Source organism: Dendropsophus ebraccatus, chromosome 7 (assembly GCF_027789765.1).
Source record: "Dendropsophus ebraccatus isolate aDenEbr1 chromosome 7, aDenEbr1.pat, whole genome shotgun sequence".
Lineage (NCBI taxonomy): Eukaryota > Metazoa > Chordata > Amphibia > Anura > Hylidae > Dendropsophus > Dendropsophus ebraccatus.
The window spans coordinates 813580-830618 of record NC_091460.1 but is presented as its reverse complement, the minus strand read 5'-3'; the positions used below and the strand labels follow the sequence as shown (position 1 = coordinate 830618).

Here is a 17039-nt window from a genome sequence, read left to right as displayed (position 1 = left end):
CCCAGTGTATATACAGTCTCCATACACCCCCTCACATAGTATATACCCCCAGTGTATATACATCTCCATACACCCCCTCACATAGTATATACCCCCCAGTGTATATACATCTCCATACACCCCCTCAGTGTATATACATCTCCATACACCCCCTCAGTGTATATACATCTCCATACACCCCCTCAGTGTATATACATCTCCATACACCCCCCCAGTGTAGCCCCCAGTGTATATACATCTCCATACACCCCCTCAGTGTATATACATCTCCATACACCCCCCCAGTGTAGCCCCCAGTGTATATACATCTCCATACACCCCCTCAGTGTATATACATCTCCATACACCCCCCCAGTGTATATACATCTCCATACACCCCCTCACATAGTATATAGCCCCCAGTGTATATACATCTCCATACACCCCCTCACATAGTATATACCCCCCCAGTGTATATACATCTCCATACACCCCCTCACATAGTATACACCCCCCCAGTGTATATACATCTCCATACACCCCCTCACATAGTATATACCCCCCAGTGTACATACATCTCCATACACCCCCTCACATAGTATATACCCCCAGTGTAGCCCCCAGTGTATATACATCTCCATACACCCCCTCACATAGTATATAGCCCCCAGTGTATATACATCTCCATACACCCCCTCACATAGTATATACCCCCCCAGTGTATATATATCTCCATACACCCCCTCACATAGTATACACCCCCCCAGTGTATATACATCTCCATACACCCCCTCACATAGTATATACCCCCCAGTGTACATACATCTCCATACACCCCCTCACATAGTATATACCCCCAGTGTATATACATCTCCATACACCCCCTCACATAGTATATAGCCCCCAGTGTATATACATCTCCATACACCCCCTCACATAGTATATAGCCCCCAGTGTATATACAGCTCCATACACCCCCTCACATAGTATATAGCCCCCAGTGTATATACATCTCCATACACCCCCTCAGTGTAGCCCCCAGTGTATATACATCTCCATACACCCCCTCAGTGTATATACATCTCCATACACCCCCTCAGTGTATATACATCTCCATACACCCCCTCAGTGTAGCCCCCAGTGTATATACATCTCCATACACCCCCTCAGTGTATATACATCTCCATACACCCCCTCAGTGTATATACATCTCCATACACCCCCTCAGTGTAGCCCCCAGTGTATATACATCTCCATACACCCCCTCACATAGTATATACCCCCCAGTGTATATACATCTCCATACACCCCCTCAGTGTAGCCCCCAGTGTATATACATCTCCATACACCCCCTCACATAGTATATAGCCCCCAGTGTATATACATCTCCATACACCCCCCTCACATAGTATATACCTCCCCAGTGTATATACATCTCCATACACCCCCTCACATAGTATATACCCCCCCAGTGTATATACATCTCCATACACCCCCTCAGTGTATATACATCTCCATACACCCCCTCAGTGTATATACATCTCCATACACCCCCTCACATAGTATATACCCCCCCAGTGTATATACAGTCTCCATACACCCCCTCACATAGTATATACCCCCCAGTGTATATACATCTCCATACACCCCCTCAGTGTATATACATCTCCATACACCCCCTCAGTGTATATACATCTCCATACACCCCCTCAGTGTATATACATCTCCATACACCCCCCTCAGTGTATATACATCTCCATACACCCCCTCACATAGTATATACCCCCCCAGTGTATATACAGTCTCCATACACCCCCTCACATAGTATATACCCCCCAGTGTATATACATCTCCATACACCCCCCCAGTGTATATACAGTCTCCATACACCCCCCCAGTGTATATACATCTCCATACACCCCCTCAGTGTACCCCCCAGTGTATATACATCTCCATACACCCCCTCACATAGTATATACCCCCCAGTGTATATACATCTCCATACACCCCCTCAGTGTACCCCCCAGTGTATATACATCTCCATACACCCCCTCAGTGTAGCCCCCAGTGTATATACATCTCCATACACCCCCTCACATAGTATAGTCCCCAGTGTATATACATCTCCATACACCCCCTCACATAGTATATAGCCCCCAGTGTATATACATCTCCATACACCCCCTCACATAGTATATACCTCCCCAGTGTATATACATCTCCATACACCCCCTCACATAGTATAGCCCCCAGTGTATATACATCTCCATACACCCCCTCAGTGTACCCCCCAGTGTATATACATCTCCATACACCCCCTCAGTGTACCCCCCAGTGTATATACATCTCCATACACCCCCTCAGTGTACCCCCCAGTGTATATACATCTCCATACACCCCCTCACATAGTATATAGCCCCCAGTGTATATACATCTCCATACACCCCCTCACATAGTATATAGCCCCCAGTGTATATACATCTCCATACACCCCCTCACATAGTATAGTCCCCAGTGTATATACATCTCCATACACCCCCTCACATAGTATATAGCCCCCAGTGTATATACAGTCTCCATACACCCCCTCACATAGTATAGTCCCCAGTGTATATACATCTCCATACACCCCCTCACATAGTATATACCCCCCCAGTGTATATACATCTCCATACACCCCCTCAGTGTAGCCCCCCCAGTGTATATACATCTCCATACACCCCCTCAGTGTATATACATCTCCATACACCCCCCTCAGTGTAGCCCCCAGTGTATATACATCTCCATACACCCCCTCAGTGTATATACATCTCCATACACCCCCTCAGTGTAGCCCCCAGTGTATATACATCTCCATACACCCCCCCAGTGTATATACATCTCCATACACCCCCCCAGTGTATATACATCTCCATACACCCCCTCAGTGTAGCCCCCAGTGTATATACATCTCTATACACCCCCCCAGTGTATATACATCTCCATACACCCCCTCAGTGTAGCCCCCAGTGTATATACATCTCCATACACCCCCTCAGTGTATATACATCTCCATACACCCCGTCACATAGTATATACTCCCCTCAGTGTATATACATCTCCATACACCCCCTCAGTGTAGCCCCCAGTGTATATACATCTCCATACACCCCCTCAGTGTAGCCCCCAGTGTATATACATCTCCATACACCCCCCCAGTGTATATACATCTCCATACACCCCCTCAGTGTAGCCCCCAGTGTATATACATCTCTATACACCCCCCCAGTGTATATACATCTCCATACACCCCCCCCTCAGTGTATATACATCTCTATACACCCCCCCAGTGTATATACATCTCCATACACCCCCTCAGTGTAGCCCCCACAGTGTATATACATCTCCATACACCCCCTCAGTGTATATACATCTCCATACACCCTCTCAGTGTATATACATCTCCATACACCCCCCCAGTGTATATACATCTCCATACACCCCCGTCAGTGTATATACATCTCCATACACCCCCCCAGTGTATATACATCTCCATACACCCCCGTCAGTGTATATACATCTCCATACACCCCCTCAGTGTATATACATCTCCATACACCCCCGTCAGTGTATATACATCTCCATACACCCCCCCAGTGTATATACATCTCCATACACCCCCGTCAGTGTATATACATCTCCATACACCCCCTCAGTGTATATACATCTCCATACACCCCCTCACATAGTATATACCCCCCCAGTGTATATACATCTCCATACACCCCCTCACATAGTATATACCCCCCCAGTGTATATACATCTCCATACACCCCCTCAGTGTAGCCCCCAGTGTATATACATCTCCATACACCCCCTCAGTGTATATACATCTCCATACACCCCCTCACATAGTATATACCCCCCCAGTGTATATACATCTCCATACACCCCCTCACATAGTATATACCCCCCCAGTGTATATACATCTCCATACACCCCCTCAGTGTAGCCCCTCAGTGTATATACATCTCCATACACCCCCTCACATAGTATATACCCCCCAGTGTATATACATCTCCATACACCCCCTCAGTGTACCCCCCAGTGTATATACATCTCCATACACCCCCTCAGTGTATATACATCTCCATACACCCCCCCAGTGTATATACATCTCCATACACCCCCTCAGTGTATATACATCTCCATACACCCCCTCAGTGTATATACATCTCCATACACCCCCTCAGTGTATATACATCTCCATACACCCCCTCAGTGTATATACATCTCCATACACCCCCTCACATAGTATACACCCCCCCAGTGTATATACATCTCCATACACCCCCTCACATAGTATACACCCCCTCAGTGTATATACATCTCCATACACCCCCTCAGTGTATATACATCTCCATACACCCCCTCAGTGTATATACATCTCCATACACCCCCTCAGTGTATATACATCTCCATACACCCCCTCAGTGTATATACATCTCCATACACCCCCTCAGTGTATATACATCTCCATACACCCCCTCAGTGTAGCCCCCTCAGTGTATATACATCTCCATACACCCCCTCAGTGTATATACATCTCCATACACCCCCTCAGTGTATATACATCTCCATACACCCCCTCAGTGTATATACATCTCCATACACCCCCTCAGTGTATATACATCTCCATCCACCCCCCTCAGTGTATATACATCTCCATACACCCCCTCAGTGTATATACATCTCCATACACCCCCTCAGTGTATATACATCTCCATACACCCCCCCCCCAGTGTATATACATCTCCATACACCCCCTCAGTGTATATACATCTCCATACACCCCCTCAGTGTATATACATCTCCATACACCCCCTCAGTGTATATACATCTCCATACACCCCCTCACATAGTATATACCCCCCCAGTGTATATACATCTCCATACACCCCCTCAGTGTATATACATCTCCATACACCCCCTCAGTGTATATACATCTCCATACATCCCCTCAGTGTATATACATCTCCATACACCCCCTCAGTGTATATACATCTCCATACACCCCCTCAGTGTATATACATCTCCATACACCCCCTCAGTGTATATACATCTCCATACACCCCCTCAGTGTAGCCCCCTCAGTGTATATACATCTCCATACACCCCCTCAGTGTATATACATCTCCTTACACCCCCTCAGTGTATATACATCTCCATACACCCCCTCAGTGTATATACATCTCCATACACCCCCCCCCCCCAGTGTATATACATCTCCATACACCCCCTCAGTGTATATACATCTCCATACACCCCCTCAGTGTATATACATCTCCATACACCCCCTCACATAGTATATACCCCCCCAGTGTATATACATCTCCATACACCCCCTCACATAGTATATACCCCCCCCCAGTGTATATACAGTCTCCATACACCCCCTCAGTGTAGCCCCCAGTGTATATACATCTCCATACACCCCCTCAGTGTAGCCCCCCAGTGTATATACAGTCTCCATACACCCCCTCAGTGTAGCCCCCACTGCCTGATCTGGAAGCAGCTTACCACCTTACTTCCCCCTGCCACGCTCCTCTCCTCTCCTCCTTGGCTCCAGACACCATGTGACATATTAGTAAGAAGCTCATTGGTCAGGCGGTCCAGAGCCAGGCAGAGGGAGGAGGAGGAGTGTGTAGATGTCTGCCGCCCGGGGACTAGAGCCCTCAGCTGTGGAGAAGGGATGCAGTACCACGGGTGAGGTGGGGTGGGGGGATATACTGTCTGCCTGGGGAGGGGGAGGGGGAGAGGACAGGGGCTGGAGGAATGTGAGCGGAGGGGCGGCCATCAGCACTGTAGCCTGGTAAAAAAATGTTTTAAGGACATTCAAATTGCGCCCCCTGTAATTTCCCACTAGATGGCGCCCTAGGCCATCGCCTATGCCTGCCTACCCTTTGTCCCGGCCCTGCTGTCCAGTCTCATCTTCAAGATCCTTCATTATATTTATAGATCTGGGTGTCATTCTCAGTCACTACTTCTCTCATCATCCACAGTAAGTATTCTATTCAGTCTATTCCACCCAGCATCATCCTCAGGGAACTACTACCCTCATTCTCCGTTAAAATTCCTGTCATCCGAAGTGTCTCTGTCCCACCACGGCCTATTGCAGCATCACCCATCTGCTTAGTTATATACAAGTCTACCTAATCCTGGTTGTATCCAGAGAGACTGTTGCTATTGGTTACCACCGTTATAATAAACGCACGACCCCCGCTGTTTCTGAACCCTGGCATTGGTCTAGTTATTGGGGCCCTGACTAAGGGCAATGAAGAATTACTGGGGCCCCGCATGGTCAGGTCCCCTCGTGCCAATACCGTGACCTAACATCTGGCTACCCGGGTGTTACCTACCATCACTAACTACTACTACCCCCAGCGGCTCCACCCCATCCCACTATTATGCCATGACTTCCAAGTGGCAGACACCTCCCATCTGGATGTCCGCTCTGTGCTCCAGCCGAGACTCCACCATCTCTGCCACCACTACCGCTCCAACAGGCCCCAGCAGCCACCTCACTTTTGTTATCGCACTAATAGCGATTTCTTCCTCTTTGTGCGGTATCCAAATGATATCAAATAATAGTATGAGCGCTCATCCAGATTCACACAGACACCAATAGCAATTGGTATCAATGCAAAAGGATTCTGCTTTATTACACAAACAACAGTTCTTATACTAGTTATGACGTACAGGGAAAAGGTGGTTACATCATGGGTTAATACTGGCACAATTGGCTATTTGCCTACTCGGGAGGGTCTTATGCTGATGAGTTCCTAAGTTATCTGACACTCAAGACCACTCATATCCCCCTGCCAAGTCCTAAGAGATCAAAGACACATTCAAGTATATATATAATGATTACCATACGGCAGTACGAGCTATACCTGAGTATACATATACATAGAGATATTTATCAGACTATATCTCTCACAACTCCCTCCTTTTTGCGGACTGTAGGATCAATGAGAGAAGGCGAAGTGAGGTGCATACCCTCGCCCTAAATGACGCAGAGCTGGACTTTCCTATTTCTTCACCAGGTCCCCCCACAATCCTCTTGGGTATCGCCTTCCCATTGTCCTAACAGCCCCGCAATTATCAAAGATTATTAGTTTGTTTAAGGGCGGAGTTGCACTCTTGAAATAATTGATCATAATAGTCTTTGTCTTTGATAGGGTTACTATTCATATACATGGTGTTTGAGGTCACTGATGTGCTGAATGTGTGTAAGACAAGTTTCCTGAGACAAGGAACGACACAACATATAAGGCTTAATATTACAAAAACAACAACAAGTGTGAGAACTAGGTTGGCTACTACATTGGACCAGCTTCCAAACCATTTCTCAAGCCATGAGGTAAAAGCATTATCAATTCCAGAGTTCTGAGCCAGTTCCTCTGATAAAGCTGTGAGTCCTTGTAATGCCTTTGTGATGCTTCCATCGGGCAGCGTTGTTGGGAATGAATGTGCAGCACGAAGCTCCGAACATCTTACAGACCCCTCCGAACATCTTGCAGCACGAAGCTCCGAACATCTTACAGACCCCTCCGAACATCTTACAGACCCCTCCGAACATCTTACAGACCCCTCCGAACATCTTGCAGACCCCTCCGAACATCTTACAGACCCCTCCGAACATCTTACAGACCCCTCCGAACATCTTGCAGACCCCTCCGAACATCTTGCAGACCCCTCTGAACATCTTGCAGCACGAAGCTCCGAACATCTTGCAGACCCCTCCGAACATCTTGCAGCACGAAGCTCCGAACATCTTGCAGACCCCTCCGAACATCTTGCAGACCCCTCCGAACATCTTGCAGACCCCTCCGAACATCTTGCAGACCCCTCCGAACATCTTGCAGACCCCTCCGAACATCTTGCAGACCCCTCCGGACATCTTGCAGACCCCTCCGGACATCTTGCAGACCCCTCCGGACATCTTGCAGACCCCTCCGAACATCTTACAGACCCCTCCGAACGCCTTGCAGACCCCTCCGAACGTCTTGCAGACTCCTCCTTTTTCAGCTAAAATCATGTCGAGGGCCAGTCTGTTTTGCCAAGCCATTATTGGGGTGGAGCCTAGTGGTTCTGCAATTCCCTTGACAGCATCACGGGTGTAATTGACGAATCTCTGTTGATTATAATAGAGATAGTTAATCCAATCTACATTTTTATTAATGGCAATCATAGGAATGAGGGATTCAAAACCTGCTGCTATCTGGTTTCTGGCTTTAACCTCATCTGGGACTCCTCTAGGAACTCCTATTGCATCAATATAGACATGTGGGTCAAAGGATGTTGGGAGTGATCTCTTACTACGTTTGTGATTGACCTCATTCCATTTAGGAGGGGAAAATATCTGGAAAGGCATAAGTATCTTAAGGCCCACTGGCCTACCCATTCTGTCTGCATCCTGGGTCGGAGTTTCAGATCTCCGCACATCCACCAGATATCTGCATGCTCTTTTATCTGATTAATAAACCATCTATCTAGATAATCGTCACTTCTATTGCTTGGGTCAGTGAGTTGTACAATGTGTGAACAGTACCCTGGAGGAAAAGCACCAAGGGGTAGTCCTACACTATTGCGTTCAAAACAAGTCTAGTTCCCCGGGTACGGAACTACACCAAAGCCCATATGATCTTCCTCCTTTACTGCAGGATATAATAATGCTAGGGTTTTACAACGTGGGGCCATCTCATTAATAGGAACAGTTTCAGAGTACATCTTAAGGATCAGTGATATCATCTAATGGAAAAGGTACAGTTCCTAAATGGGGACGAGCTGCAGCCCAGGCAATACAGTCAGATTTATCCTGAGAAAGGGCTGTATAACGTACCCATTCTACCCATAAGTTGGTATCGGAGAACCCAGTCTCGATGGCTAACTTATCTTCGTATTTAAGATTGCCCAAGTATTTAACACCAAATATTGGCAGAGGGGTAGGATTTGCCTGTGTATCCTTTCCTATTACCATTATCTTGAACTGACCTATGGGGTCTTTGCCCTCTACCACTGCTCCTAGGACATAAGTCCCTTAATCTTCTTGAGTGGGATTTCTAATGGATAGGAGCAGAGGGTTACATCTATCATACCTGCAGTTATCAGATGGGAGTGTCATTCTCTGCAATAGGTTTTCCCCTTTGTTAACTCTCGAGGTGGCTCCCGTTGGAGTATATCCCCAACTATTTGGACTAGTGTTCCATCCCACCAATCCCCACGTTCCACATGCCATAGAGTTTGGTTCAGTCACACATATATACTTGTCCGACCAGAGCCATGTGTCCTTATTTATTTTGTCCTTTGGCCCACAGTCAACTACACTACAAAAGTCGAACCTAGCAGTTTTTGTTTCGTCTTGGTGGAACACAAAAGTAGGGATTTTATCAGTCTGAGGTTCTCCTTTTATAAAATACACAAAACATATCACCACATGCAGGACAGTTACGCCCCTGAAGATCATTCTGTTGATGGTTCAGGCACTTTCTTGCAATAGGATGCGTGGATCCAATTGGGTTTTCCTTCCAATTTGACAGCTGTGGCGGTGGTCAGCAGAACTTGGTGTGGACCTTCAAACTGTGGTTCTAGAGTTTTTCGGACGTGCTTTTTCACCACTACCCAATCTCCTGGCTGTAGAGAGTGGGTCGCCTCTATGCTGTCTGGATCTGGAAGGGAAGCAAACACTTGGGAACATATGTTAGATAATCGTTTTGTGAGACTGATAACATAGTGAGTAAGGTTACTATGCTGCATCTGGAGTAGTTGTGGAAAATAAAGCCCTAGCCTAGGGGCATTTCCAAAGAGAACTTCATAAGGGCTGAGGCCTGTCCTTCGGTTAGGGGTATACCGAATGGAGAAGAGTGCTAGGGGTAGGCACTCTGTCCATGGCTTTTTTAGCTCAGCCATAGCTTTCTGCAGCTTAGATTTGATAGTTCCATTCAGTCTTTCTACTCTACCGCTACTTTGTGGATGGTAGGCTGTATGGAAGGCTTGCTCAACGCCCAGGGCCCCCATGATTTCCTTCATGACCTCCCCTGTGAAATGTGTACCATGGTCACTTTCAATTGTCTCTGGGACCCCATAACGACAAATTATCTTGTTAATCAATTTCTTGGCAACAGATTTCGCAGTGGCTTTGGCCCCTGGATATGCCTCTGGCCACCCCAAGAATAGGTCTACACACACTAGTACATATTCAAGGGTCCCAACTTTGGGTAGTTAGATGAAGTCGATTTGTAGTCTTTGGAAGGGGAAATTGGGCCTGGGGGTGTGCCTCAAAGGTGTTTTTACAGTCTTTCCCACATTGTGATGGGCACAAATCATACAAGCTTGGGTAAACTTGGCTGCTGCAACACTAAATCCTGGGGCATGCCAATATTTATTCACCAGATCAGACATTGCAGTCTTTGACAAGTGGGTGTTACCATGGGTGGCCTGAGCTGCGGCAGGAAAGAGGACACAATTTCCCTGTAAGTTCCCATGCTCCCCCAGGGTTCATCTTAGCTCCTTTCTCTTCCCACCCAGACTTTTCTTCCTTACTGGCTTGAGATTGCAATGTTTTAAGCATTTCAAAATCAACTGGCAGAGAAATGTCTTGTTGTACGGCTGCAATCCCTGCAGGGTCATGTCTGGGATTTTGTGCAGCAGCTTTTGCTGTCTGATCAGCCCGATGGTTCCCTCGAGCTTCAGGGGTTTTATCTGAAGAGTGGCCTTTGACCTTAACAATGGCCACCTTCTTTGGCAACAGCAAAGCATCCATTAGGGCCTTTACATCCTTGCTATTTTTAATTGGCTTGCCAGTTGCTATGAGAAAGTCTCTAGCCCTCCAGATGGGACCATAATCATGGGCAATCCCAAACCCATATCTGGAATCAGTGAATATGTTAGCAGTTGTTCCCTCTGCATATCTGCAGGCCTCTTCCAAAGCCTTGAGTTCGGCCTCTTGTGCAGACATATGAGGAGGCAGGGGTTCTGCCCGGACGAGATCATGTTGGGTAACAACTGCGTACCCCGTATAAAATTTTCCCTGGACACCATACCGCGATCCATCCACAAAGAGCTCGATTTCTGGGTTCTCTAGGGGGGGTGTCTACCACATGATCAAACCCTGCCGTCTCTTGGGACATTAACTGGAGACAGTCATGTGACTCCTCTGAGTCAGGAAGATACTGTGCTAGGTGACTCATACTACTACTCCCTCCCCCCCCCCCCCAGAGGCAGCAGAGTAGCCGGGTTCAGGGTTGTGCACCTTTGAATGGTGACATTTGGTGGCATAAGGAGTGCACATTGAAGTCTAAGGTGCCGGGCAGTGGAGAGGTGCTTGGGCTGCACTTGTGTTAGAATGGCAGTGATGTCATGTGGGGCAAGTACTGTGACAGGGTAGTTCAGTACAATGTCAGAGCTTTTATCAAGCATGAGGTGCACAGCCGCAACAGCACGGACACAAGACGGAGCTCCTCTAGCTACTGGGTCAGATCTGGCAGAGTATTAGGCCACAGGACGTTGTTTGCCTGCCCTTGCTTGAGTGAGGACAGCCGAGGCGTGGCCAAGAGACTCAGTGCAATAGAGTCTGAAAGGCTTGTTATAGTCAGGTAGGCCCAGAGCAGGGGAGGAGCTAATGATGAGCTTCAATGTATGGAAGCACTCCACAGCCTCGTCAGTGAGGGTGTATGGCAATGATGACAGGCAGTCATACAAGGGCTGCATGAGGGCTGAAGCATTTCTAATCCAAGGCCTGCAAAAAGACACTAGGCCTAAGAAGATTCTCAGGGCTTCCATAGTAGGCGGTAAAGGGATCTTCTGAATTGCAGCCTTACGGTTTGGTGTGAGATGTCTGACACCAGCTGATATACAGTGCCCTAAAAAGGTTACTGAGGTGCAGCAAAACTGAAGTTTCTATCGAGAAACCTTGCACCCATTAGCTCCAAGAAAAATGAGGAGGGACACAAAGGCCTGTTTACACGTCTCCTCTGAGGGACAACAGAGTAGTAGATCATCCACATATTGTAAGATGACAATGTCTTCAGATGGGGGATACCAATCAGCTAAAACTTGGGCCAAAGCGGTAACAGTCTTGGCTGCTCCAGTGTCAATCAAAAAGGGGATGGGCTTCCCCCCCCTTGATTGCCAAAGAGACAACCGGGGCGGGCCCTAAGGATTGCATAGATAATAGAGACACAGCATTTGACTCTGGATTGCCAACTCCCTATGGGCGTTCCATTTGCTGAGAGCGTCCATTTGTTTCCTCCTCTCTGGGGCGGAGAGGTACACGACACTCACGCCTAAAATGTCCATATCTGCCACAGTTGTAACACCTACCCCTGCGTCGAAATATTCCTCCCTTTCCCTCTTCTGGGTGGAGCTGATAAGCAGCCACACCCGCTCTAGGTCTTTTGGTGAATTCTACTTCCACTCCTTTAGCAACTTGCAACAGAATAGGAGGTTGTAGAGACCTCCACTCAGGTCTGGCCAATACCAAACCTTTACGAATGTTTTCTCTAAGACCCTCTACAAAAGCAGCAGTCAAAATTCTACCATGCATCAATGAGGTATCTTCAAAGCCCAAATCCATCCATCTCTGCTGCAGTCTAGTAGAAAACTTCTCCACACTCTCTGTCTTGTCTTGTTGCATATCAGACAAGGTGGCTGACTGATCTGCTAGCCTCATCCTCCCCCACTCAGTGAGTCTGACTATATACTGCTCCCCAGACTGGAAAGTTGTATCATCCCCATCACAAGAGCCCACAGCAGAAGCAATGAGCTGAGAAAACGAATCCCCAGCTTTACACTGCACCAATTCCTCCAAATCCCTCCAACTACATGAAAAGCCTTCCTAATCTTTGCCATCTCTCTACAGAAAGGCAACTCCTCTGGATTAGGAATTCTGCTCATTATTGCTAGCATCTCACTAGGGGACCAAGGGCGATAGGCAGGCTCAGCAGGATGATCATTTGGTCCCCTAAGGGGGCCAATCCCATAACTTGGTTGTCGGGATGTGCGCCAAAAAGGATTTGATCTAGATTTGTTTGGCGCAGATGATGTTCCCTCAGACCTAAAATCTCTATCTGCCAAAACCATTGCTGCACTTCCCTGTGACTGTGGTGCACTTCTATCTGAATAGGGTAGAAGTGATGGTGGATTACTATATTCCAGGGGTGCATCAGAGGCACCTCCCGTTGTCATTATAGGTGCATACTTGGTTTTGGTGGTACATATAATTGGGAAGAATTATTTGCACATACGATAGGGTAAAGGCCAGTACTGGGGGAGATAGCTAGACTTAGCCATTTTTTGGGTGTAGTACATTTACAACAAGTCTCTCTCCAGTCAGGATTCTTTTGTCTACAACTACACTCCCAACCCCCACCATATGGGGGTGGAGCAGTATGTACCATAGAAGGTATACCATTTGGAACTAAAGTTGGGGAATGAAGGGGATTTCGGATTGGAATGTTTTGCACGATGGAGGGAGTTCCTGTTGAAAGAGCATTACACACGGTGGTGGGGGCTGCCCCACCCTGTGCTGAAGAGCTAACACTCTCTTTGTTTTCAGACATCTTCTCATATAAAAACTGTCTAGGTTTCTCAATTTCTTTCAACTTTCCATCAGTCACTTCTAAAGATATCTTCCACCATAATTCTGCTTGTTCTAGACGATTATTATCCTTCAACCAACCTCTCTTTTCCTGCAACCTCTCTTTCCTCAATTCTTCCTTCAATCTACCACCTTTCGGCATCCCTAAGGCTTGCATAAACGATTTCAACTTTTTAACTGCATCTTTACCTTCTCTGTCCTCCATTAATTGGGCAGCTGTTACGCTACCACCTGTAACATTAGAATTACCCATTTTTCAAGACTTAGTGAACTCTAACCACACGCGCAGCTCCTTGACGGCTGACTAATACTCAGCATCGACCGGGCTGACCAGTACTTAGTAGACTAACCACACACGCAGCTCCTCGACGGCTGACTAATACTCAGCATCGACCGGGCTGACCAGTACTTAGTAGACTCTAACCACACACGCAGCTCCTCGACGGCTGACTAATACTCAGCATCGACCGGGCTGACCAGTACTTAGTAGACTCTAACCACACACGCAGCTCCTCGACGGCTGACTAATACTCAGCTTCGACCGGGCTGACCAGTACTTGGTAGACTTTTTTTTTTGTTTTCAGCTCTCTGCACTCGGCTGACTAATACTCAGCTTCGAGAGTGAGGCTGACCAAGCTCTACCCAGCTCCCTCCTGGCTGACCAATATTCAGCTTCATAGAGGGGCTGACTAATTTATGGGTTCTTTATCCACAGTTCCAGACAGTTCTAACTCCCTTTCTGTTTATATGCACTTTCTTTATGCACTTTCTTTATGCACTTTCTTTATGCAGTTTCTATATAACATCCTCTGGAGGGAGCCCTTACACAATACACAATACTACGTATTACGTATTACGTCTCACGTACTGCGTTATATCCGAATGGTACCGGATATTCTTACTACAAAACACAGACTTTTAGCACTACCAACACAAAGAGGGGATCTTAGGGTTCTTATATTAGATCTAGATCCAGCACAATTGAACCCTAAATAGCATTAGGTCAACACTTAGGGACAAGCTAAGCGGGAACCAAGAGGAGAGTGTAAGAAATAAGACTTTACCTTGCTGCAGCTGTGATCTCATCTAATGTTCCCCCTTAAAGCTTATCTCTGGTACGGTTGAACAAACGCCATTTAAATCTAGATCATCCGAGTCACGGCACCAAAACTGTTATCGCACTAATAGCGATTTCTTCCTCTTTGTGCGGTATCCAAATTATCAAATAATAGTATGAGCGCTCATACAGATTCACACAGACACCAATAGCAATTGGTATCAATGCAAAAGGATTCTTATACTAGTTATGACATACAGGAAAAGGTGGTTACATCATGGGTTAATACTGGCACAATTGGCTATCTGCCTACTCGGGAGGGTCTTATGCTGATGAGTTCCTAAGTTATCTGACACCCAAGACCACTTATACCCCCCCCCCCCCAAGTCCTAAGAGATCAAAGACACATTCAAGTATATATATAATGATTACCATATGGCAGTACGAGCTATACCTGAGTATACATATAGATATATAGATATTTTTCAGACTATATCTCTCACACTTTCTATTTGTTTCCTTTTACATCCAATCAGGTGAGACCTGCTGCTCAGCAAAGGGAGGATCACCACCACCCCCAACCACCAGGGGGCGTCATACCCGCAACGTCTCCCCAATAACTACATTGTTTCTCTTTATCATTACAGACAGGAATCCACCAGAGAGGTGTCCCTGTCCTCTGTATTCCCAGGACTGTCCAGAGGGAAATGTCCCAGCAGACAATCAGCAGGTAGATGAGGCTGATGCTATAGCACTATATCTCTATAGCGCCCCCCGGTGCTGGTGGTTGTTGCTCCTGCACTCATAGATGTGATGAGGCTGATAGATACATGTTGCTGGTTTCTTATGTTGATGTGTTAGATTTTCCCTCCTGTCTGCTGGATTGTACTGAATTGTTCTATATGTCCCATCAGGGGGGAGATCAGGTGACTAATATTAAAGTGGAGGATGAAGCAGAAGAAGAGAGGATGAGGGGCGATCCCCCGTGTATGAGTGAGGTGAAGGAGGAGGAGGCGCCGGGAGATGCTATACCAGGTAGGGGAGGATGGAGTTATACAGGGATATAAGGGGGGGCTCCACCTTACAGCTACATTACAGTAACCCCCCCCCCCTGTGTATATATGTATAGTGCAGTATAGTGAGGGGGGGCAGGGATATAAGGGGGGGGCTCCACCTTACAGCTACATTACAGTAACACCCCCCCCCCCCTGTGTATATATGTATAGTGCAGTATAGTGAGGGGGGCAGGGATATAAGGGGGGGCTCCACCTTACAGCTACATTACAGTAACCCCCCCCCCCCTGTGTATATATGTATAGTGCAGTATAGTGAGGGGGGCACAGGGATATAAGGGGGGGCTCCACCTTACAGCTACATTACAGTAACCCCCCCCCCTGTGTATATATGTATAGTGAGGGGGGGGCAGGGATATAAGGGGGGGGGCTCCACCTTACAGCTACATTACAGTAACACCCCCCCCCTGTGTATATATGTATAGTGCAGTATAGTGAGGGGGGGGGGCACAGGGATATAAGGGGGGGGCTCCACCTTACAGCTACATTACAGTAACCCCCCCCCTGTGTATATATGTATAGTGCAGTATAGTGAGGGGGGGCAGGGATATAAGGGGGGGCTCCACCTTACAGCTACATTACAGTAACCCCCCCCCTGTGTATATATGTATAGTGCAGTATAGTGAGGGGGGTCACAAGGATATAAGGGGGGCTCCACCTTACAGCTACATTACAGTAACCCCCCCCCCCTGTGTATATATGTATAGTGAGGGGGGGGCAGGGATATAAGGGGGGGCTCCACCTTACAGCTACATTACAGTAACACCCCCCCCCCTGTGTATATATGTAAAGTGCAGTATAGTGAGGGGGGGCAGGGATATAAGGGGGGGCTCCACCTTACAGCTACATTACAGTAACCCCCCCCCCCCTGTGTATATATGTATAGTGCAGTATAGTGAGGGGGGGGGCAGGGATATAAGGGGGGGCTCCACCTTACAGCTACATTACAGTAACCCCCCCCCCCCTGTGTATATATGTATAGTGCAGTATAGTGAGGGGGGGGGGCAGGGATATAAGGGGGGGCTCCACCTTACAGCTACATTACAGTAACCCCCCCCCCCCTGTGTATATATGTATAGTGCAGTATAGTGAGGGGGGCACAGGGATATAAGGGGGGGCTCCACCTTACAGCTACATTACAGTAACACCCCCCCCCCCTGTGTATATATGTATATATGTATAGTGAGGGGGGCACAGGGATTTAAGGGGGGGCTCCACCTTACAGCTACATTACAGTAACCCCCCCCCCTGTGTATATATGTATAGTGCAGTATAGTGAGGGGGGGCAGGG

The 17039-nt window shown here is 47.4% G+C and overlaps 2 protein-coding genes across 3 annotated transcripts in view; one reads left to right on the top strand and one right to left on the bottom strand.

The window, feature by feature from the left end:
• LOC138797178 (zinc finger protein 300-like) overlaps nucleotides 1-17039 on the bottom strand; it is an 898668-nt gene that overhangs the window by 388686 nt on the left and 492943 nt on the right. The window lies entirely within an intron of this gene.
• Nucleotides 15590-17039, top strand: part of LOC138797169 (zinc finger protein 84-like) — a 221087-nt gene continuing 219637 nt past the window's right edge. The window contains exon 1 of the mRNA XM_069976998.1: nucleotides 15590-15710. Coding sequence (XP_069833099.1) covers nucleotides 15644-15710 — 67 coding nt within the window. The 5' untranslated portion in view covers nucleotides 15590-15643. The remainder of the gene's footprint in view (nucleotides 15711-17039) is intronic.